The 24,421-nt window shown below is 43.5% G+C and overlaps 1 protein-coding gene and 2 pseudogenes across 10 annotated transcripts in view; 1 reads left to right on the forward strand and 2 right to left on the reverse strand.

Moving 5' to 3' along the window:
* Positions 1–24,421, reverse strand: part of Cd99l2 (CD99 molecule like 2) — a 75,942-nt gene that overhangs the window by 28,578 nt on the left and 22,943 nt on the right. For all 10 annotated transcript variants that reach the window (XM_013069029.3, XM_087209780.1, XM_087209777.1 and 7 more), the window contains exon 2: positions 15,690–15,755. In XM_013069029.3, coding sequence (XP_012924483.1) covers positions 15,690–15,755 — 66 coding nt within the window. The remainder of the gene's footprint in view (positions 1–15,689; positions 15,756–24,421) is intronic.
* LOC106008599 (inhibitor of nuclear factor kappa-B kinase-interacting protein pseudogene) lies at positions 57–5,645 on the forward strand (annotated as a pseudogene).
* Positions 13,081–15,682, reverse strand: LOC147828489 (homeobox protein TGIF2 pseudogene; annotated as a pseudogene).

A 24,421-nucleotide genomic window follows, 5' to 3' on the forward strand; every position in this document is an offset into this window, starting at 1 on the left:
CTGAAAGGTGAGGGGAGACAGCAGAGGACACACCCTTAATAACGAGAGAGACTGCCATGAATGGGGCACTCCTGGGTCAGTTCCTGAAGCCCCTATATGTGACCCCAGAGATGCACAGTAAGGTCCGGTGCATGAAGAGCTGGCTTGAGCCCAGTCTGGCTTGGAAATTAAACAACACACTTGAAAATAATAGTCACAGTCTCAAAGGAGATTTTTAAAAATATAGAGAACTAAGTGAAAATAAAACCACACTGTATCAAAATCTGTGTGAAGCAGTTGATGCAGTCCTCGGATGGAAGTTTATAGCAATAAAGGCTCAGAGATGAAAGTCTCCAATCAATAATCCAAGTTCTTAACTCAATATTCTACAAAACCAAACCAAAGCAAGCAGATGTAAGTAATAAGCACAAGAGCAGAAATCAGTGAAAGTGAAAACAGAAAAGTGGTATGGAAAGACAATGAAACAAAAAGCTTGTTCTTTGAAAAAAAGTATAATTTTGATAAACCTCTAGCCTTACCAAAAGACGTAAAAGGAGAGGTAATAATATACTGATATAAGGAGTGAAATGAGATGTTGTTCCCAGTTCTGTAGCCATTAAGCATGATGGGATGCTAGGAACAAATATGTGCTCATGTATTTGACAACTTGGAGGAAACATAACAATATCTCAAAACCACCAGAAGCCCAATGTTAATATGACTACTCAACCCAAGGTGATCTTCAGATTCAATACAATCGATCAAAATCCTAATGTCATTTTTTGTAGAAACTGACAAATCGGAGTAAAATTCAGAGTCAAAAATAGTCTCAAAAAAGAACGGAGTTGGAGGATTCATGCTTCTCATCTCAAAACTAACTACAGTTATTGTTATCAAAACACCACAGTACTGACATAAGAACAGACACATGCACCAAGAGAACAGAATCAAGAGGCCCCAAAGAAATTCTTGCCTATATGGTTAAAAGAGTCTCAACAAGAGTGGCAAGACCATTCATTCAATATGGAAAGGGCAGCCTTCAACAAAATGGTGCTGGAAAAAGGACATCACATGCAAAAAACAAAACTGGACCACTATCTTATACCAGGTATAAAAAATAACCCCAAGTGGATCAAAGGCCTAAACATAAGGGCTAAAACTAAAAAATTCTTACAAGAAACCATGGGGGGATTTTAATGATGTTGGATTTGGTGATGATTTCCTGAATACAATACTAAAAGCACAGGCAGCAAAAGAAATAATAAATAAATTGGTCATCCTAAAAACTTTAAAAATTTGTGCAAAGGACATTATTAAGTAAAAAGACAACTCACAAGAATCAGAGAAAATATTTGCAAACAATTAGTATCCATACCATATAAGAAGCTTCTACAACTCAACAACAAAAAACAATACAACTAATGCAATTTGAAAATGGTAAAGGACTTGAGTAGACATAGCTCCACAGATATACGCATGGCCAATAAGCGCATGAAAAGATGCTCAGCATCACTAGTGATTTGCAAAATTCCAATCAAAACTACAATGAGAGACCACTTCTCATCCATTAAGGTAGCAATTCTCAGAAGAGAAATAGGAAGAAACAAATTGGTTGGACAGAAGAAGTTGGAGACCTGGTGCCTCACTGACAGGGATGCAAGATGGTACAACTCTATGTGGAAAACAGTTTGTGGGTCCTCAAAATGTGCAACAGAACTATCATGGGGTCCAGCAAGCCCACTGCGAGGGTCATAGTCCTCTGAGTTGAAAGCAGAGACTAACAGATACTCACATGTCAAAGTAGACAGCACCATTCTTCACACTACCAAAAGGTGGAAGTGACCCGCATCTGCATCCACATATGAATGAACAAACCATGCTACATACGTGAAATATTACTCATCCTTAAAAGAATGAACTTCTGATACAGGCTAGAACATTGATACACTTTGAAGACATTATGTTACGTGAAGTAATGCAGACATAAGAGGACAAACATTGTACTGTTCCATTTATATGTGGCATCTAGAATGAGCACATTCTTTTTTATTAGTATATGTATTCATCTTGGGGAACCGGTACATATACATATTCCATCTTACTCATTTTTACTTCTCCTTCCCCTCCCCACCCTTCTATCGCCCTCTATCCCCAGAACCTCGTCCCATTCCCCCACAGTTTACCTCTGTTTCTTATCATCTATCTTTTATTTTGCTCTTTAAATTATTTATGTTTTGCGTTCCTCATATAAGAAATACTATGTGATATTTAACGTTCTTGCATCTAATTTATTCCACTTAGCATTATGGTGTCAAGCTGCATCCATTTTCCTATAAATGACTCAAAATTTATCATAATTATCTTTATGGCTGAATAGTACTGATTGTGTATAAACCCTCGCTTCCTTCATCCATCCATCTGTTGATGGCTGTACAGGCCGCTTCCAAGATTGTACAACTATACTTGTGGGTATGCGTGGACCACAGTGGTGTGATGTCTTTAACTCTTTCAGGAAGATACCCAGAAGAGGTGTAGCTGAGTCAAATAAAATTTCTATTTTAATTTTCTGAGAATTTTCCACACTGATTTCCAGAGTGGTTATACTAGTTTACATTCCCACCAACAATGTAAAGAGGTTCCTTTTGCCCAACAACCTTGCCAGTATTTGTTGTTTTTTGAGTTGTGGATGACAGCCATTCTTTCTGGAGTAGGACAGCATCTCAATGTTGTTTTGATTTGCATTTCTCTAATGGCCAAAGATGCAAAGCATTTTTTCATGTACTTACTGACCATTTGTGCTTCTTCTTCTGAGAAGTATCTATTCGTTTTAATTGCCTATTTTTGACTGAATCGTTTGTTTGAGGGGAGTCTAATTTTTTTGCTCTTTATATATTCTAGATATTTGTCCTCTGTAAAAGGAGTAGCTGGAAAAAAATTGTCCCACTCTGTAGGTTGTGTCTTTATTCTGTTGGAGGTTTCCTTTGCTTTGGAGTTTTTTTATATTTTCCCATTTGTTAATTCTTGGTATTATCTTTTGTGTGACTGAGGTTCTGTTCAGAAAGTCCTTGCCTGTGTTGATGACTTTAGGAGTTTTATCTATTTCATATTCCAGCAGATTCAGTGTTTTTGTTTTTATACCTTGGTATTTGATCCATATTGATTGGATTTTAGTACAAGGTGAGAGATATGGGTCTAGCTTCATAGAAGGGGTACATTCTTAAATAGAAAGTATATTAGAGATTATAAGAGGCTGGGGATAAGAACAGGAAATTAATGTTTAACATATTCCAAGTTTTTAATTGGAATGATGAATAATTTCTGTAAATGCATAATGGTGATGGTATAACAACATTGGGAATATACTTAATACCGCTGATGTACATGTTCAAAACAGTTAAATGACGCCAGTAAGATGGAAAACACAGAAGAAATGGACAGATTCCTAGATTCGTATGAAATACCAAAGCTGAATGAAGAAGACCTAAAAATTCTAAACAACCCAATATCAATCAAAGAAATTGAAAACCTAATTAAAAACTTACCAACTAGGCCAGGGATTTAGCTCAGTGGTTCCGGCACCTGCCTTGCAAGTGCAAGGCCCTGAATTCGATCCCCGGTACCAAAAAAAAAAACCAAAAAAACTTAGCAACTAAGAAAAGCCCAGGCCCTGATGACTTCACTGCTGAATTCTAGAAGACATTTACAGAGGAACTACTGCCACTACTGTTTAAACTCTTCAACGAAACTGAAAGGGAAGCAATACTCCCAAATTCATTCCTGGAAGCAAGCATCACCTTGATCCCCAAAGCAGAGAAAGACCCAACCAAAAAGGAGAACTATAGGCCAATCTCACTAATGAACATAGATGCAAAAATCCTTAATAAGACACTGGCAAATAGAATGCAGAATATCATCAAGAAGATCATACACCCTGATCAAGTGGGATTCATCCCAGGGATGCAGGGATGGTTCAACATAGGCAATCAATAAATGTAATACACTATATCAATAGAGGCAAGGACAAAAACCATATGATTATCTCCACAGATGCAGAAAAAGCATTTGACAAAATCCAACATGCATTGATGATAAAAACCCTACAAAAAATTTAGAATAGATGGTCTCTACCTCAAACTGATAGAAGCCATCTATGAAAAACCAGCAGCCAGCATCATACTAATGGTCAAAAACTGAAATCCTTCACACTAAAATCAGGAACAAGACAAGGATGTCCACTATCACCACTCCTGTTCAATATAGTTTTGGAAACATTAGCCACAGCAATTAGACAAGAGAAAGAAATAAAAGGAATAAAGATAGGAAATGAAGAAGTCAAATTGTCATTATTTGCAGATGACATGATACTCTCTATAGAAGACCCCAAGAACTCCACCAAAAGTCTTCTAGACTTAATAACCAAATTCAGTAGAGTAGGTGGATACAAGGTCAATGCACAAAAATCAATAGCTTTCCTCTACACGAACAACAGACTCAGTGAGACAGAAATAGGGCAAACTATTCCTTTCACAATAGCATTCAAGAAACTGAAATACCTAGGAATCAACCTAATGAAAGACATCAGGAAGCTGTGAAGCCGGCCTGGAGTGGAAAAGGGCTGGTGTCTGAACGGGACTAAGTCTGTGAGGGGGCGAGGCTTCCCGAAGAGGCTCCGGAGGCCACGTCCTCCATCCCAGCTTGAGCTGCCGCCGCGGGATCTTGGTCCTCCCACAGGGCTTCCAGTCATGGCCAAGGTGAAGAACCGGAAGAGGCCGGGGCCCAAGGCAGCCACTGCGGAGCCCCGGAAAGCAAAGCGGAAAGTGGAGCGAAGGCGGGAAGAGCCCGGAGGCCCCAGGCGGCGTGCGCGGGGGCTGAGCCTGCTGTGGCTGGAGATGTGACTGGGCCTGACCTGTGGCAGAAATGTGAAGCTCTCACGGAACAGGTGAAGGCTTTTCAAATCACTGCTCATCTAAAGCAACTACAGGAGGAAATTTATAAGGTACAATATTGGTCCAGGAGGATAACTGAAAAACAGGGTATGTTCAAGGACAATTTGACAAGTCCTTCTCAAGACATTGCAAAAGCAGACCAAAGCGCGACTTCCACGGCAAAAGACGTTGGCCTCAAGATTACAACTGTAAAACAGATATACGACGGGTTTCAGGGTTAGTAACTGATGCAACGTCTTTGACAGACTCTGTGCAAGAGCTAGGAAATAAAACAGAAAATGTAGAAAAAATGCAGTAAAAAACACAGGTGATCTCTCGAGTAGCCCTGACCAAACAGCAACGCTCTGAAAGACAGCGTCTGAAAATTCACAAAGAATTAACTCAGTTAAGAAGATGCTGACTGAGCTAAAGAATGATTACATCAAGCACACAGATTGGTTTTTAAGCTTAGAAGGTGACAGGGCTAAAGTTCTGAAGACAGTGACTTTTGCAAATGATCTAAAACCAAAGGTATATAATCTAAAGGAGGACTTTTCCCGTTTCGAACCGTTGGTAAATGATTTAACACTAAGCATTGGGAGATTGGGTACTGACTTGCTACAAAGAGAGAAAGAAATTGCTGTCTTAAACGAAAAAATATATAATTTAACAGTAGTCTAAGCTGACATTAAGGACATTAAAGATAAAATAACACACATTTCCAAACATGGATTAGTTTGACATTATTTAGATTACACTGAGGTAACTATTTTGGTTTTTTTGAGATGGGGTCTCACTATGTAGTTCAGGCTGTCCTTGAACTCACAGCAATCCTCATGTCTCAGCCTATCAAGTACTGGGATTACAGGCATGTGGCACCACACCTGGCAGTACCTTTTTTTTTAATGGGACCTCTGTTAAGAAAAGACTAATAATCAGAAATAATAATATTTTGGAGTGAATGCCATTTTGTATTTGACTGTATTTTGTACAGTGAAAATAAATACTTTCAACATGTTGAACATTTGGATTTTCAAAATAAAGGTGTTGAATGTGGAAAAAAATAAAATGACAAGAAATGCTGATGAGGCTGCAGGGTAAAAGGAACATTTTACATTGTTGGTGGGAATGTAAACTATACAACTATTATGGAAATAATTACGGAGACTCCTCAAAAATCTAAAACTAGAAATTGCATTGAATTCAGCTATTCTCTTTGGGATATCTTCCCAAAAGAGTTAAAGTGATACATGCATATCCATGTTTATAGCAACACAATTCAAATAGCTAAATCCTGGAAGCAGCCTATATTACTATCAACAGATGAATAGAGAAAGAAAATATAGCATCTAGACACACTGGAGTAGCACTCTGACATAAAGAAGGATAAATGTAAGTCATTTGTAGGAAAATTGATGCACCTTCAACTATAATGTTAAGTGAAATAAGTCAGATACACATATGTAAGTGTTGCGTGGTTTCTCTTACATATAAATAAAGAGCAAAATAAAAGATAAATAGTAGGAAGTACAGAGGTAGATTTTGTTTCAAGTTGAAAAGAGATCAAGAGATGGATGGAGTAGGGAAGAAGGGGAAAGGAAGGGATGGAAAAGAACTGAGATGTTTTATTTACATGTACCAACTTCCCATAAGGGAAATAATCATGTGTTGGTAAACATGCACTGATAAAAAATTAAAACTGGAAAGAAAAAATAAAAACTATATGTCTTAGAGATTCCTTCAAAAAAAAAAAAAGAAATCACAGACCTCTTCTCTGAAAACTATAGCACTCTGAAAAGAGATTGAAGGGGATATCAGAAAATGGACAGACATCCCCTGCTCCTGGATAGGAAGAATCAATATAGTGAAAATGGCCATACTTCCAAAACTGCTATATAGATTCAATGCAATTCCAACTGAAATCCCAACAGCATACTTCACGGACCTCAAGAAAACAATCCACAAATTCATTTGGAACAAGAAGAGACCCACAATAGCAAAAGCAATTCTAGGTAACAGAGACATGTCAGGGGGTATCACAATCCCCAACCTGCAACTATATTACAAAGCTACTGTGATAAAAACAGCATGATACTGGAAAAGAAACAGACCTGAGGATCAGTGAAATAGATTAGAAGATGTAGAAACAACCACAGACACACTCAGCCACCTCATCTTCAACAAAGGAGCCAAACACCCTCACTGAAGGAAAGATAGCCTGTTTAATAAATGGTGCTGGAAAAACTGGATTTCAACCTGCCAAAGATTAAAACTAGACCTATATCTCTCACCATGCACTAAACTAAAATCAAAATGGATTCAAAATCTAAATATTAAAACAGAAACGCTTAAAAAAAAAATAAACAAACAAAACAAAAAAAGCCCCACAAAAAAACCCCCAGAAATGCTGAACCGGCTGAAACAGAGGTTAAGTAGAATTCTTGAAGACATTGGTGTAGGAAAAGGTTTTATGAACAAAACCTCAGTTGCCCATGAACTAGCACAAACAATCAACAAGTGGGATCTCTTCTTATTAAAAAGCTTCTGCACTGGGGCTGGGGATTTAGCTTAGTGGTTCCACCACCTGCTGCGCAAGCGCAAGGACCCAAGTTCGATCCCCGGTACCAAAAAAAAAAAAAAAAAGCTTCTACACAGCAAGAGAAACCATGAACACGTGAAGAGACAACCCACAATGTGGGGAAAAATCTTCACCTGCTGTTCCTCAGCCAAAAGTCTACTATCTAGAATATATAAAGAACTTAGAAAAATCAGACCTCCCAAATTTAAAGACCCAATCCGAAAATGGGCATCTGAAATGAACAGACATTTCTCAAAGAAGTAGAAATAGCAAATAATCATATGAAAAAAATGTTCAGCATCACTGGTCATTTGAGAGATGCAAATGAAAACAACACTGACATTCCATCTCACCCCAGAAAGAATGGCTGCTATCATGAAATCAAACCAATAACAAATGCTGGCGGGGCTGTAGGGAAAGAGGAACCCTGCTCCACTGCTGGTGGGAGTGTAGACTGGTGCAACCACTGTGGAAATCAGTGTGGAGATTCCTCAAAAAACTAGGATTAGAGGTCCCATTTGACCCAGCAATTCCCCTGCTGGGTATCTTCCCAAAAGAATTAAAAGAATCATACCACAGTGATATATGTGCACCCATGTTCATAGTGGCACAATTTGTAATAGCTAAAACTTGGAAACAGCCCAAATGCCCATCAACTGGAGAATGGATAAAGAAAATGTGGTTTTTCTATAAAATGGAGTACTACTCAGCCATAAAAAATGAGAAACTAGAGACATTTATAGCTAAATGGATGCACATTGAGGTGATACTCTTAAGTGAAATAAATAGGACACACATGTGTAAATACTGAATACTTTCTCTGGTGTGAGAAACTGAAAGTGTAAATAAGGACTAAAAGGTATAATAAGGTGAAATAGGAAGAAAAGGGGCAAACGGGAAAGGGAAGTGGGAGGGGTAGGAGAAAGGAAAGAAGGAAACGGAATTAATATGAGAAAATAAAAAATGGAAACAAAGTCTTTGTAAATAGACAGGAGTGGAGGGGTTGAAGGGAGGGCAGGGGGATGGGGAAAAAAATAAGAACCAAGAGAGATTACGTAAAGGTACAAATTTCCAAAGATGAATGTCATTATATTGTGTACCTAAAATGTACCAATGAAATTAATAAAAAAGTCAAATGATAAATTTCAATGTCATACATGTATACAAGAAAAAACTCAACTGAGATGAAGTATAAAAAGTGGACATTACTATAACCATTAGTAAAACTGATTTTTTAATTATTTTTTTCTGATTTTTTAATTTAAAAGCTCTAAAAAAAGAAATTTCTCCATCCTTTGATGGTTTTGCTGGAGAATTCTACCGAACATTTAAAAAAGAATTTACAACTTCCCTGTCTCTTCCACAAAACAGAAGTGAAAGAATACTCCCCAATTCATTTTACAAAGCCAGTATTGCCTCAGTAGCAAACCTAAAGCCCTGTTTTAAAAAACCTACAGACTAGTATCTCTCATGAACTTACATGTAAAATCTTTAACAAAATATTAGCAGAATGACTAGAATGTCAGCCTGGGCAATTTAGTGAGACCTTGTCTCATAATTTTATTTATTTTTACTTTCTTTTATATCAAAATAAAAATTTTTTTAAAGGCTGGGAATGTAGCTCAGTGTTAGAGTGCTTGCCTAGCAGGCATAATACCCTGGGTTCCATTTCCAACACTAAAAAATAAGTAAATAAAAATTTAAAAGAAAAGAAAGATCTCAAATCAATAACCTAAACTTTAGGGCCAGGGATTTAGCTCAGTGGTTCCGGCACCTGCCTCACAAGCACAAGGTCTGGAGTGCAATCCCCAGTACCAAAAATAATAATAATAATAATAACCTAAACTTTAATATTAAGAAACTAAATTCAGCCCTGTTGATCTACACAAATAGAACTAGCTACATAGGAGACTAATGCAGGAAGATCACTTGAGCTTAGGAGTTCAAGATTGGCTTAGGAAAAAAATAAAAACTATGAAAAGAAGAGCAAACTAAGCATTAAAGAAAGCAGAGAAAGAAAATACTAAAGACTATCCCAGAAGTATATGAAACAGAATTTTAAAATGACAAATAACATCCACAAAACTAAAAAATTTATTTCTTTTAAAGAATCAATAACTTGGATGAACTGTTAACAGACCTAGATTAAATTTAGGAATGAGAGAGTACATAAATAACCTTACATAAATAAAAAGGATTATAAAGGAACACCTTGAGTAATTATAATCCAATCAAGTAAATAACCCAAATGGGTAACTTTTTGTGTTTTTGAGACAGGGTCTCGCTATGTAGTCCAGGCTGGCCTTGAACCCACTATATAGCCCAGGTTGGCTTCGAACTTGTGGCAATCCTCCTGCCTCACCCTCCCAAGTACTGGGATGACAGGCGTGCACCACCAGGCCCAACCTTAGCAAAAGGTTTTAAAAGAGGGAGATTGGGAAAAGAGACTACACTGTGTGTGGATGCACACTGTCTTGCAGTTCAGTTTTAGTAAGAAGCATGTATGGAAGGTAAAGTCAGCCAATCCACATGTGCTCCTAGGCAGCACATCCGATATGAAGCCCACACCAGTTGAAGGCTTTTCACGGCAAGAGGACTGGAAGTGATATGGCTATTATTATAAATGACATGATGGTGACCACACACTTGTAACCCACTTCATCATCAGCGCAGAGGTGATTGTTGCCTGTAATCTGCCTCTGACTCTGCACCTAGAAAATGAAGAGGTGCAGCTCACCTGTCTAAATGAGGCTCTGCATGTGAGCCATCCACGCTTTGGTGACATGGGCCGCAGGCAGGAGGAATGACACGACTGAGACGTCTCTGGTAACTCTCAGCACAGCAACTGCCACTTAGCTTCAACGTTGTGTGACTCAAACAGCTCTTGCGCAAAGACGTGGGTTTTCCCAGTCCGTGTCTGCAGTACCTAATGATGGCACTCACAGTGGGGACCTGGTGCGTGGGGACGACATATCCCCTCCATCTTTGGTCCCTCCCCTTTTGCAAAACATCTGTCTCCCTGTGCTTGTGAGGCAGCTGCGGTGCCACTGAGATCCATCCCTGGCCCCCAGTTTGCTCTTTCATTTATTTATACTTTGAGTTTCTCATATAAGAGAAACCATGTGATTTTAAGCTTCTGTAAAAACATCCATTTACCCTTTTTAAAAACATTAACAACTGACAACACACGTGAAGCTTTACATTCAGCCCCTCAGTTCTGTTACACTGATGCGCATGATGTCAGCGTCTCCTGCTGCTCCATGCTGCCTGCCCTGCCTAGCGTGGCTTCTGGAAAAGTCTGGTTCCTCCGAAGATCTGCACAGACCACTTTGAGAGAGCACGGTCCTTACAGGCACTGGGAGCAGTTGCTGTCAGAGGCTTAGCCTGTTCTCATGCACAACGTCAGCTTGCAATGATGGACTTTTAAAGAAACTACACAGGGCACAGTAGCATAAACCTGCCATTCTAGCACTTGCAAGGCTGAGGCAGGATGACTGCTGCAAGTTCAAGGCTAGCCTGGACTACAGAGTGAGTTCAAGGCCAGCAAGACACTGTCTCAACTCCTCCCCGGCCACACATACACAAGATAAAGACACTATTAACCCTAGACTTTTTTAAAAATAAAAACAAAACAACTTTATTTGACAAAGACAAAACAAGTTATTTACAGTAGTTGTTTGCTCAAATAACTGAACAAGACAACTGCTTCTCTTCCAGGTGTACCTTCTAACCAACTCCAAGCAGAGGCTGCCCCACCCCGCAGACACCTCATTTTACTTAAGAGGGGAATCCCAACAGAATTCAGCAGCATGGCTCCCTCACCCCTCATCACCTCCCCTGCTCAGTGCTCTGTGGGAAGGGAAAATCCCATTCAGCCTTCAGCCCAATATACTTAAGTCCCCTGCTATGGGGCACCCTGCAACGGTCACAATGGACCTGGGCTTGCTCACAGACATGGCTGGGTTGGACAACATGGGCAGACAGCAGCTTCAACTAGCTCTGAAGCTGCCATGTTTACCCTTTACCAGCTAAGCCTCAGGATATGAGGATCCCTGACCCCCTGGGGAACAGGAAAAAGGGACTGGAGGTGGAGCAGAAGGTTCAGGAATCTTGCCCACCCAGAGAGCAGAACTCCCTTTCAGTTAAAACAACAACAACAACAACAACTATTCCCACTCTCACAAGCAAGGGATGGGCCAAGCCACTCAAGAGAGGTGGGGGAGCTTTCCTGAGGGCACCAGGGTCCTCCTAAAAAGACAGAGGATACGTTCTGCCTTTCTTCTGGCCAGGCCCACCCAAGTCGGTCAACACCCAGGAACCCCTTCCCCTTGGGCCCAACCTGGCAATTTCAGGAGACTACAGACCAGGACTCCTGGTGTAATTTTTGGTAATGTTATTAAGAACAAAAATATGCTGGCTAATAAAAAAATCTAAGATTAGTGTTTCTTAGAATATATAAAGATGGGGTATACTGCTGTTGAACACTATCAGCAATGAAACAGCAAAAAAAAGAGGGAGATGAAGACCAACTATGATATGTTTCACTAGGAAATTCAGGCAAGCCCTGCAACTCCAACTTACAGAAAGGTGAAACAAAGGTACTCAAAGCTACAGTATCAAGCTGTTAACCCATTTTCAGCCCCAGGTGTAGGCACTACTCCCAGCTTCCTCCAGGAATTCCTTCCTGCGTTGGCTGTGGGAAAAGCTGCCTACTGGAGTAGCTACAAGGGCTTCCTGACCAGCAGATGGCTCACTTCTCTCCAAGAAGGGAATGCTAGAGCTTCTGATGTTCTAGCCAAGTTCCTAAAAGGATTCAGGACTCAGGCTGTAGACAAAGCCTTGAAGAACAAAGAAGGGGAAAACATTAAAATGAAAGAAAAAAACCCCACTGTCTTAGTCTAGTTTACATCCCATTACCCCACACACATAGTAAAAACAAAAACTTCTCTGGTTTTCTCATTCTCTGCTCTAAATCTAGGTTTTGTCAGATTAGGGTCTCCCTTGGCTGTGGCTTTATCCTCTTCAGTGGCTAGTGCAAAAAAGCCAGTGCCCATGTGTTTTTCCTCCCTGCTTTTTTTCCAGAGGTGGCAGGGGGTGATGGTGGTAAACCAACACCAAAACAACCATATGGAATTTTGTGCTACTGCAGAAATTTAGCTGGTCCCCAAAATGACAAATACGCCTTCCTTATACAACAATCCTCAGTTGCAGTGGTGGATAATTCTCAGTTTATCAGACTATCATGCAATGCTGTCATTCCCCACACCTGGGATAACTACTGCTATTAATGCAAACCACAGCAAAAAGGAAAAGCTTAACAGTTTAGCAAACACCTAAACACTCAACTGGAGTTGGTCCTGTTACGTCTGCTGGGTTCCTCTTTTGTTCACACTTATAAACTTGGAATGTCCACACCTGGCTTGACAGAAAGAGGCACAGCTCAGCAGCAGCTTGGACCCAGAGAGATCTGAATTTGGCAGGTTTCCTGAGCCCAGGCCAGGACAGCAGGCTGGAACAAGCGTCCTGGGGTTCTCTGGAGAAGCAGCAGCACCATGCGGGTCTCCGATCCCTTAGTCTCATCACTGAGGAGGCCTGGAGAAATGGCAGAGTCAGCACAGGAGAGGTTCCCATCATAATGCAGTGATGCCAGAGGGCACCTTCCTGCTAAAGATGTCTGGACAGAGGAGATGATCCTGATGCTTGGCACTGATCCACAGAAAACCCTCTGTAGGAAGGAAGCAAACCAGGAACCCAGAATAGCTGGCTGAAGCCTTGAGCACCCCTACTGGCAGATGCCTACTTGGGGTTCTCAGAGACCAAAGGGATGGGAGTGTGCAGTAATGGGGGTGCTGGGTCCTGCTGTTTCTGAAGCTCCATCCCAGCGGCCCTCTGCAGTGCCACTTCCACGAGCAGCTAGAAGCTGCTGAAGTCCTCCTTGTCCTGCTCTGGGGGTGTGGGTGGTGGTGCATTGAAAAGTCCACCTGTGGCGCTCCCAGCCTCAGCCCTGGTCAGTAGGGTTAGTGTACCCCCTGCGGTGACCAGGGGCTTAGGGGTCTCTAGCTCCCCTTGTGGGAAGGGAGCTGCTGGCTCTTCCCCCTGGCCTGAGTGGAGCGGCACAGAGCACACAGATAAGGAGAGCACATTCCTGGGGGCTGGTACAGAGACGGCCAGCACTGAGGGGCTGTTACCACAGGGGAGGGCTACATCTGAGGCTTTCCCCCACGGCGGGAAATGGTGAACTGATTAGGGTCTTTGCCATCCTTCTGCAGCATGTCAGGGAGGAGCTGCCGCCGGGCATTGATGAACCAGTTACATATCTGCAGCACTGAGAGGTTGGTCTGTCCGGAAAGGCTCAGTTTCTCTTGCTCAGAGGGGTAGGCGTTGTAGCAGTGCAAGTACAACCAGTCCCGGAGGATCTTCACTGACTCCTTGGGCAGGTTCCCCCTGCGCTTCCTCTTGCCCGCCAGGGGCAGGAGACCTGAAATTCATCCTCACCTAGATCACTGTCTGACATGGTGCCTAGGGGCGAGGCTGGACCTCCAGTGAGCCTTTTGGACTACATTATCCTGCCTCCCAGGTGTCTGAGGCCCAAAAGGAGTCCGGAAACTCTAATCACCACCGCCTACAGCAACCCATGTAATATTTGCTGAGCACCACCTGTGTACCCAGCACTCTGTAGTCAGAACTCACAAACACAACGGAGCTCACACACTCATAATCGCATGCGCCTGGATGACCAACCCTAGATTTTCTTGGCATGAGTCTTTGAATGGGAGCCCCTATCATCGCTAACAGAGATGAGGCACGTCTAGCTACTTATCAGGGATTAAGAAGAGCAGGTCAGCCATCCAAGTAGTGTGCTCCTCGAATAAAGAAACCAGTTTCTATGAAGCCTTTATCAAAATGAAAAGTTCTTGCCTACCCAGCAAATGCTTCTGGCAGCAAGGTCCTCCTAGGAAGGACTCTCTACAAGAACAGTAGCAGGGATCCTGGGTCCCCGGGGTGGCTTCAGGAGGGTGTTTGTTATGCTCTGAAAATTTGGGTCTCCCCAGAATGCCGATGGTGAAGCCCAGCTCCACAATGACAGCATTAAGCCATCGGGCCTTTGGGACATAATTAGGCTCTGCCTGATGAGTGGCTTCAGTGTCCTTATGAAAGAAGCCTTAGCCAGGTGTGGTGGAGCCTGAGGCAGGAGGATCACCAAGAGTTCAAGGCCAGCCTCAACTACATAGAAGGGCCCTGTCTCAAAAAAACAAAGAAAGAGGCTTCAGGCAGCTCTTGTGCTCCACACACCACGTGAGCACATGGAAGGTGCGGGCTAGGAAGCAGAGAGCAGCCCTTGCCAGGCACTGAGTCTGTGGGCACCTGGATCTTGGATTTCCCAGCCTCCACAACCATGAGCTAAAGAAACCCCTATCCTGGATCAATCACTGGTCTGTGAATGGTATCCCTATCCCAGCAAAATTGTTTCAAAATCCTGTGGGAACATCTTCTTACACTTGGAATAAAAGTCATCCCCATGCCTGGATTAGTCAGCTTTTCCGGCACTGGGCCATGAGGCCTGTCACCTACAGCTTAGAGATGGCTTATGGTTTCAGAGGATTTGGTCTGGGGGTGGGCAGCTCCAGGCCAGGAGCATCACCACAGAAGGCCATGGTGAAGCAAAGCTGCTTAGTTTATGGTAGCCAGGAAGCAGAGCAGCACCAGAAAGGAAGGGGTCTTTTAGAGCACCCTGGGAGGGCCATGGCACTGCTGCCACTGGACTTGGAGCTGCTGGCTCCAGACCTGCGAGAGGATAAGGTTCTGCTGTCTTAGGTCATATGCTGTGGTTTCCTTATGGCAACTGGAACAATCTACTACAGGCAGACAGACTCTCTCCTGGGTTCGATACACATTGAAGGAAGAAAGCAAGCTGTGCAATCCTACACAGGTGACTCCATAACCCGCCAGGAATCTCGGGATACAGATGCACACAACAGCACAGAGCCCTCACTGGGATGGACACACCATGCCACCCCACTGCAGCAGGGCCCTCCTGGACAGAGGACTGTGTATGTGCATTTGCTTGAAGTGCTCTAATTCCTGATGACTGCTTCACCCAAGCCAGCAAAATCTAGGCTAGCCGTTGTTTTCCTCGCTGCACATCCTAAGTAGGTGGTCCATAATAATTACTATTGTTGGCTTTAAGGGTCTGGTTTATTACTCACGCTTCACAGAGGAAGTTTCTGGAAGTCCATGCTCAAGGTTCAATTCATCTCTTGAGTCCCCAGATCCTAAAAATAAAAAGAGAATTTTAAAATTTAACTATCTTTGCATGAAACAAAAGAATGTTCTCCTCACATGGTCAATTCTCTTCAGAAAATGAATGGATGGGAAAAGATATTCCCTGCAAATGGAAACAGAGTGAGAATAGCTGTACTCATATCAGAAAAAATACATCTTAAGTCAAATGCTGTACAAGGAGACAAAGAAGGTCATGATATGATGATAAAAGCGTGAATCATCACGAAGTTACAACCGTGATCTATATGCCGCCAACATCATAGCACCAACATATACAAAGCAAACATTAATAGATATGAAAAGAGATGCAGTAAGAGACTTCAGTACCCACTTTCAACACTAGACAGATGATCTAAGTAGAAAATCAATAAGGAAACGCTGTGCTTCCGACCGATGAGTCCAGCAGCTATGTGCAGAACACTCTGTTCAATACCTGCAGAAATGAGGCCCAACAAATTTACGATCAAAATCCTATCAAGTAGCTTTTCAACAATGGGATGAATCCTGGAGAGCTCACAAATATGTGGAAATTAAACATGTTCTTGAGAAACCAGTAAGTTAAAGAAGAAATTAAAAGAGAAATTTAAAAATTTTTTGAAACAAAAAATGTAAATACAACACACCAAAATTAATGGGATGTAATAAAAGCAGTCCAAACAGGGAAGCTGATAGCAATAAATGCCTATGTAAAAACAGGACAAAAACCTCAAACAAACCTAATGTCATACCTCAAAGAACAAGGAAACAAAAGAACCAAGTAAAGCCCAAACTTAGCAGAAGGAAGGAAATAAAGAACAGAGCAGAAATAAACAGAAGAAAGCCAGGTGTGGTGGTGCACTCCTGTAATCCCAGCATTTGGGAGGCTGAGGCAGGAGGATCATCGTGATTTTGAGGCCGGCCTGAACTACATAGTGAGACCCTGTTTCAATACACACACACACACACACACACACAGACACACACACACACGCACGCGTGAAATAAACAAGAGAGACTAGAAAACCAATTGAAAAATCAAGGAAACTAAAAGCTGGGTTTTTTTTTCCATTTTATAATACTGCAGATTGAACCCAGGGGTATTTTGCCACTGAGCTACATTCCTGGCCCTTTGTATTTTGAAACAGTCTTACTAAGTTGTCCAGGATGGCCTCTAACTTGTGATCTTCCTGCTTACCTCAGCCTCCCAAGTAGCTAGGATTCTAAATGTGCACCACTATCCCCAGCAAAAGTTGATGTTTAAAAAAATACAATAGGGCCAGGGATTTAGCTCAGTGGTTTCGCTGCCTGCTGCGCAAATGCAAGGACCCGAGTTCGATCTCCAGTACCAAAAAAAAAAAAAACAAAATACAATAAACAAATCTTTATTTAGGCTAACAAAAATAGAAAGAAGACCCAAGTAAACAAAATCAGAAATAAAAGAGGAGACATTACAATGGATATCACAGAAATTTAAAGAACTGTAAGAGAGTACTATGAACAACCACACACCAAAAACTGAAATCACCTGGAGTAAATGGATGAATTCCAGAATCATGCAACCTATAAAGACTGAATCAGGAAGAAATAAAAAAAATCTGAATGGAGCAAAAATGAGTAAGAAGATGAAATCAGTAATATCAACTGCCCTATCAAGGAAAAAGCCAGGGACCAGATGGTTCCACTGATGAATTCTACCAAATGTTCAAAGAGCCAACCCTCCTCACAGTACAAAAAAACTGAAAATGAGGGTGTCCTTCCAAACTCAGTTTCCAAGGCCAGCATTATCTTTGTAACAAAAGCAGACAAGGAAACTACAGGCCAATATCCCTGATGAACACAACTGCCAAAATTCTCAACAAAGAACTAGCAAACAGAATTCAACAGCATATTACAAATAGCATTTACCAGTATTGAGTGGACTCTATCCCAGGGATACAAGCATCATACAAAAATCAAAACATGTAACATACCACAGAATGAAGCCCCAAATCCACATGGTCGCCAACAGATACAGGAACAAATACTAGCTTTAAAAGGCTCTGGACAGCAAGGGATACAATAGAATAAAGAGACAGCCCATGAGCTGGGAGAAAAGATTTGTAGGTCACACCCAAAATTGATGGAAAGGAAACAAATGACTCAATTAAAAAATGAGCAAAGGGCTTCAATTGACCTTTCTCGAAAGAAGCGATATGGTCAAGAGATAAATGAAAATATCCTCCACATCTCTAATCTTCGGGGAAATGCAAGTTAAAACCACAGTGAGGTGTCATCTTGCACCTGGTGAGGGGCTATGATAACAAGTGTTGCTAAGGATGCACTGAAAAGGGAGCCTTTTTCCACTGTCGGGGGAAATGTACATTCATCCAACCACTGCAGACATTAGTGCGAAGGTTACTGAAAGAACTGGGAATAGAATTACCACTGCATTCAGCAACATCACTTCTGCAAATATAGCCAAAGGAACTGAAATCATGAAGCCAAAACAACAAGTTCCCTTCATCTCTAACGCAACACGATTTACAATAGCCAAGATTTCTAAGCCAAGCTATGGAAGGTTAGCAACTCAGGTGTCCATCAACAGATGAATGAATAAAGAAAATGCAGGACCCTGCCCTGGGGATGTAGCTCAGTGGTAGAGTGCTTGTCTAGCATGTACGAGGCCCTGGGTTTGGGAAGGGAGGGAGGGAGGGAGGGAGGGAAGGATAAACTGGGCTTGATGGTACAGGCCTGTAATCCCAGCATTTTGGAAGGCTGAGGCGGGAAGCTCCTGAATCAAACACAGCTTGGGCAACTTAATGAGACCCTGTCTCAAAAGAAGAAATTTTAAAAAGTGCTGGAGGTGTAGGTCAGTGCAAAGGCCCTGGGCTCAATCCCCAGTACCTTAAAAATATGTGGTATATATACAAAATGGATATTATGGAGCCTTTAAAAAGGAGGAAGTCTTGTCATTTTCAACCACATGGGTGGAGCTGAAAGATGTGCTAAGTGGAATGAGCTGGGCATAGAACGGCAAACCCTGTATGGGATGACCTCACTCATATACAGAAGACAGTACAAAGGTAGGTACCAGAGGCTGGGGATGGGGAGAGGAAAGATGCTGACCGAAGTAAACACAATTTCAGTTAGATAGGCCGCATGGTGACCACAATAACGATGTACTGTATATTTCACAATTGCTAAAAGAATGTCCCTTTAATGGTCCTACCACGAAATAAGTTGGTTCGTTAGCTTCACGAATTGCTGTCCAATGTTTACATGGATCAAAATGTCCCACTGTATGCCACAAATACACACAATTATTATTTGTCAATGGAAATCGATTTTAGCTGGGGATGTGGCGTGGCAGTAGAGCACCTGCTTGGCAGGCACGAGTCCCTGGGATCCATCCTCAGCCCTACACAAATAAAAAACAATTTTATTTTTTAAATGAAATTTTATTTTATTTTACCCCACTCCCCCAAGCTCCCTCCCCTCCCTATGTACAGAAGCTCTGTTTCCACTTTTTTCCTTCTAGTTTCACTTGTTTTCTTGCCTTCCTTTCTCCCTCCCTCCTCCCTTCTTCCCCTTCCCATTTGAACACTTTCTTCCTGTTTCCCACCATCCATTATACATCTCAGTCCAAGAACAATTTTAAAATGACTTTTAAATGTAACCTCTCTGCATGAAACTATCATATAGTCTCTTCAAACAGTCGTTTCCCTTCAGACACACCACGATGGTAACAGCACAGGTCAGCCGAGAGCGCCCAAAGGTGTGCTGCAGTGACATCCTCCCAAATGAAGACAGAACAAGACAAACCAGAGTGTCTTCCCCGCAGTCAGACCTCGCCGCAGGGGCGTCCAGCAGGAGGCACCCACATCGCGGCCCTCAGAGCCCCCACCTAGACTAGTACCCTGGCTCCAGGGGAAAGCTTCTCTCAAGGGACTGTCCTGAGCAGAGGATCCATCTGCGCTCCCTGTGTCCTACCAGGCTCGACAGCCAGCGTCCCCTGGAGAGGGCTATGGGCTTTGCCACAAGGGCGTGTGGCTTATCAATCCCCCAGCCAACCACCGTGTGTGCTCCGGAACTAGTCAGTGAGTAAATGACAGTGGACGAGTGTCAGAGCTAAGAGAGGCAGGCTGCACTGAGCTGTGTGCTGGCGGGTTCACCAGAGACCTCGGTCAGAATTGCCTTTAGCTGTAGAGAGGTGAGGACAGCAATCGGGCGAAACGTTCATGGACGTGTGTGTACACACGAGTTAGCTGGCGTACACACATTCCCTTACTGGGTTCACTGAGGGGCCAGGCTTCTTGGGGAAGGGGCAGATTTTAGGACCAGGTCAGGAAATAGGCACTGTGAGCCTGCGGCATCTCGTGGTGCCAGGAAGTAAGAGTACTTTTTAAAAGTCACACTGGTCAGGGTATGTGAATGGGACACAGGAAACAAAGCAGAGAGCTCCCAATAGCTACAGCTGGGGCAGTCTGAGCACAAAATATAGTACTGGATTGTAACCAAGTGTGCGGGATGAACAGCCATGCATCTACAACGGCAGGCAAGGGGAGGGCCAACAAGCCTGCCACGAAGAGGAATGCCAACTGTCCTCGTCCCCGGTGAAGATGGTGCCTGACCCCTCACCCGGAATCGCTGCTGCAGAGTTGCTGCGGGGGTGGGGAGAAGGGGACCAAGGTCAATGTCAGCACATACCCTCAATGGGGCCTGTGGAGGATGGCACTTTATTCCATGGCTTTCCCGAAACCCTTACTCCCAGTGTAATCACGAGGGAAACACCAGACAGAATGGCTCGCGGTCCTCTTCTCCAAATGTCAGTCATCGACGCCAAACAAAGTCTGAAATGCATACAGCCCGAGGAACCAAAGCAGCCTGCGACAGGAAGCCAGTGGATGGGGCTGATCCTACAATGGAAAGGGACTCTACATAAGAACCACGGAAATGTGAATGAACTGTGGACTCTGGTTACTAACAGGGTCATGCTATTGGTTCTTTAATCATGACAAACATGCCATGCGAATAGAAGATGCTAGCAATGGGGAAACTGGGCATGGGGCATATGAGAACTCTCTGTGGCTTCACAATAACACCAAGAGTAACCATTCTTGCAAGCGCAAGGTCCTGAGTTTGATCCCCAGTACCAAAAAAAAAAAAGAGTAACCATTAAAAATATGTATGCTGTATAATCTCAAAACCATTCAAGAAAAGAAAAGGAAGGCAAAGGAAAGGTAAGAAAAACACCAACAACCAAACTCAATCAATCCAACAATAGTCTCCAAAGAGAAAAGAAGACACATGTTGAATAGCAAATATGAAGCTAACACAGGAACATGCACGCTCCATGGAAGACAGCTGTAAGACCACACAACACTTGAGGGAACTGCTGTGGGCACCGATGACCAACACAGAGGGTTCAACGGTGCTTAGGGGTATCAGAACAGCTGCATCCACAGGTCGCCCTGGGGTGGGTCCATCATCGGGACACTCGGCAACGTGGCATCCTGTGCATTCCCTGGACTCAACAGAAAGACTGCTGTCAGCAAATGCACAGAGCACCAAGAGGTTCCGGCGTAATCCTGGCAACTGACTCTGAAAGGGCCCGGGAAAAGATCTGGAGATGTACTTATGCACAGAAAGCATGGTCCGACTGGGAATCCGGAGAGGGACGAGTTTGCATGAACACCAGTCCCTGCTGCCAGGCCGCAGCCTGTTCTGCCTTCGGGTGTGTGGGGCCTGAGCGGTAGGTGGCGGCCACACCCCGGGGTTAGGGTCCTGAGTCAGATGCAGGTGCTGTGGATGTGTCCTTGCTTCAGTGCCAGGGTGAGGGCCGGGGAGTGACGGGCATCAGGAAACCAACCTATGTGCCAGTGCCTCTGGGGGAAAACCAAGTCTCTTATGCTTTCAAGTTCTGTGGAAGTATGTGGTTATTCCAAGCTTACCAATTTGAAATCTGCATTTTTTTAACTCAGTCATTGTACTTCTAGGTGACTGTCAAAGAAAAGCATTTGGAATATGCACCCAGAGAGGATGGCTGCCCAAGGGTGCCCTCTGCACACTGTGTCCAACAGCAAAGAGAAACAGCCCTTCAGGAGCACATCCCTCAGATAGCATCCTGCACAAATCATCCAGTGTTGGGAGCCCCAGCCACCCCTACTGCTTGCTGATGTATTTTGCCACATGTCTTTAGGCAAAAGACTTAACAGCAACCATTTCGTAGTATTTATTAATCCCGTACTGACCTTGAATTCAATAGACCCAAACCATCTATGGATAAATCTATTCAGTCTTGAGTTAAATTCCAAGCTAGTAAAGACTTCTTTAAACTAGGCATGGTGGCACATGCCTATAATCCCAGCACTCAGGAGGCTGAGGCACGAGGGTCACAAGTTTGAAGCCAGCCTGGGCTACACAATGAGTCCAAGGGCACCCTGGACTACATAGTGAGACTTTGTCTCAAAAAAAGAAAAAAAAGAAAAAGAAAAAGACTTCCTCAAAGCCTACAATTGGGCTGGGATGTAGTTTAGCAGTACAGCACTTGCCTAGCATACGTGAGGCCCTGTGTCCAAGGCTGGAATAAATACTTGCCCATCTCAAATGGGGTCCCACAGGTCCTCTCCTGTAGTCCTTCTGTACAACCCCTATCTAAACAACTCAGTTTGGGACACACTTCAGAGAGCAGTGGATTCTTCCCAGCCTTGGTTCATAACCCCAGTCCCCGTACCTGGGGAGCCAGGACTCAAAGAATCCAGCTAAAAAGTCACCTCCCTCTACCACAGAGGGCCACAAAGAATTTCTGTGGGAGGGAAAGCACTTAGTGAACTGGCAATACCTGTCTGCAGGTGCCTGTCTGGATCGAGCACGACTTTGGAAATATCCCCCAGGACACCCTGTATGTGCCCCCAAGAAGACCTATTGAATAATGAAAGTGTGCTGCCACCGCAGACGCCCTCGGGGGCCAGGGTCTGTCCTCCTGCAGATCTCCTCGCTTTGGGAGGGAACACAAGCTTGACCTCCTATTGCAACCTGCCTCACCTCGGCTGGGGCTGGCGTCTGAACCTGTGGGCGCATTTTAATGAAGGCCGTAAAACAAAGCACAGCCTCCTTAGAGAAGCTGTGAGCCAGGCCTGCCAGAGCCTGGCAGAAACGTCTGGTCCCTGAGACAGACGGTCTGAGGGGCCCTTAAGAAGCTGTCACCGGAATGTGAGCCACTGCTCCGTCCTTGGCTGCCACAGCCCCATCCGTCCGGTAAGTGCTTCCGTGCACCAGGCACCCTCTAGACTGGCCCTGGCCAGCATGCGATCCAGAGCCCACCATGGTGGCCACACAGATCTCCGCCTGTGATGAATGGTACACACACACGGCTGTGTTTAGAGCACGCCAGTCACACACATGCATAGACAGCAATGCCCGGAAACTCTGTTATCTTCACAATTTCCTCTGAAATCTATAGTGATTTCAAAACGCAAGCTCAGGGATGAGGTTACACCTCACTGCAGGGTGCTGGCTTAGGATGCCCAAGATTGTGAGTCCAATCCTTAGATCCTTAGTACGAAGAAAAGAAAAGACTGCAAAAAGGGGTACATTGTTTAGGCCCTTCACACACCAGATATTTTACATGTGCATCTTTACAGGTTTTAAAGCTGTAATTTGTCCATATAATTTAAGATCAAAGTAGAGTACATGTATATATACTATATTTACAAATTTTCATTGCTATTTCTTATTATAATTTCTTTAATATACTTATTAAATAAAATTTTGTTTTGCTAAAAAAATAAAATGGAGCTCCTCCACTATGCTAACCACATTTTAAGCTTTCAATAGCCACATGTAAAGCCGGGTGTGATGGTGCATGCCTACCATCCCAGTATGCAGGAGGCTGAGGCAGGAGGATCCTGCAAGTTCAAGGCCAGCCTGGGCTACAGAGTGAGACCCTGTCTCAAAAACAGGTGACTACTATGTTGGCCAGCACAGAGGGCATTCCCACCATCTGGGTGAGGCCTAGGTCATCCATGTGCCACTGCCAAGTGTCACCAGGGCAGAGTCACTGCCATCGCTTTGGGAGGACATCCAGCAGGGTGCCATGCCAGGAGCAGGCAGGTGCCCAGTGACACCTATCCCCTGCTCTCCCTTCTGCTTTTGTGCGTCAAATCAGTTTGCAGACTTTTTGGAAGAGGGCCTAGCATAAACCCCAAGTGAGTAAGTACTCCCCTAAAGTGCTTCAATGTTCAAATGTGAAAACCCTGTCCCTTCTCTGAGGGAGTGAATGAGAATTCCGGGGACATGGAGGCTGGTAAATCGTAGCTGTGTCATCACACGTTTCCCATCCAGGTGCCTTAATGGGCTTGCCATAAATACCCACACCATATTTAAGGGCATCCAGGAAGCTGTGAACCACTCACCTGTCTGTTGCCTGGCCTGGTGATACGTCTACACAACCCCTCCAAAGGGACAAAGCTACTCAGCAAACAGGAAATAGGCAGGTGCGGTGGGTGCTGCATGCCTGGAATCCCAGGAACTTGGGAAACTGAGGCAGAAGGATTTCCAAGTTGGAGCCCAGTCTGGGCAACTTAGCAAGATCCTGTCTCAAAGTAAAATACAAAGATACAAAGGGCTGGGGATTAGCTTACCACTGCCTGGTTTCAGTCCCTAGTACCACACACACAAAAAAGCAAGAAACAGATTT

Source organism: Heterocephalus glaber, unplaced genomic scaffold (genome assembly GCF_053883595.1).
Source record: "Heterocephalus glaber isolate CG9 unplaced genomic scaffold, H.glaber_assembly_v1.0 deba00001066, whole genome shotgun sequence".
NCBI lineage: Eukaryota > Metazoa > Chordata > Mammalia > Rodentia > Bathyergidae > Heterocephalus > Heterocephalus glaber.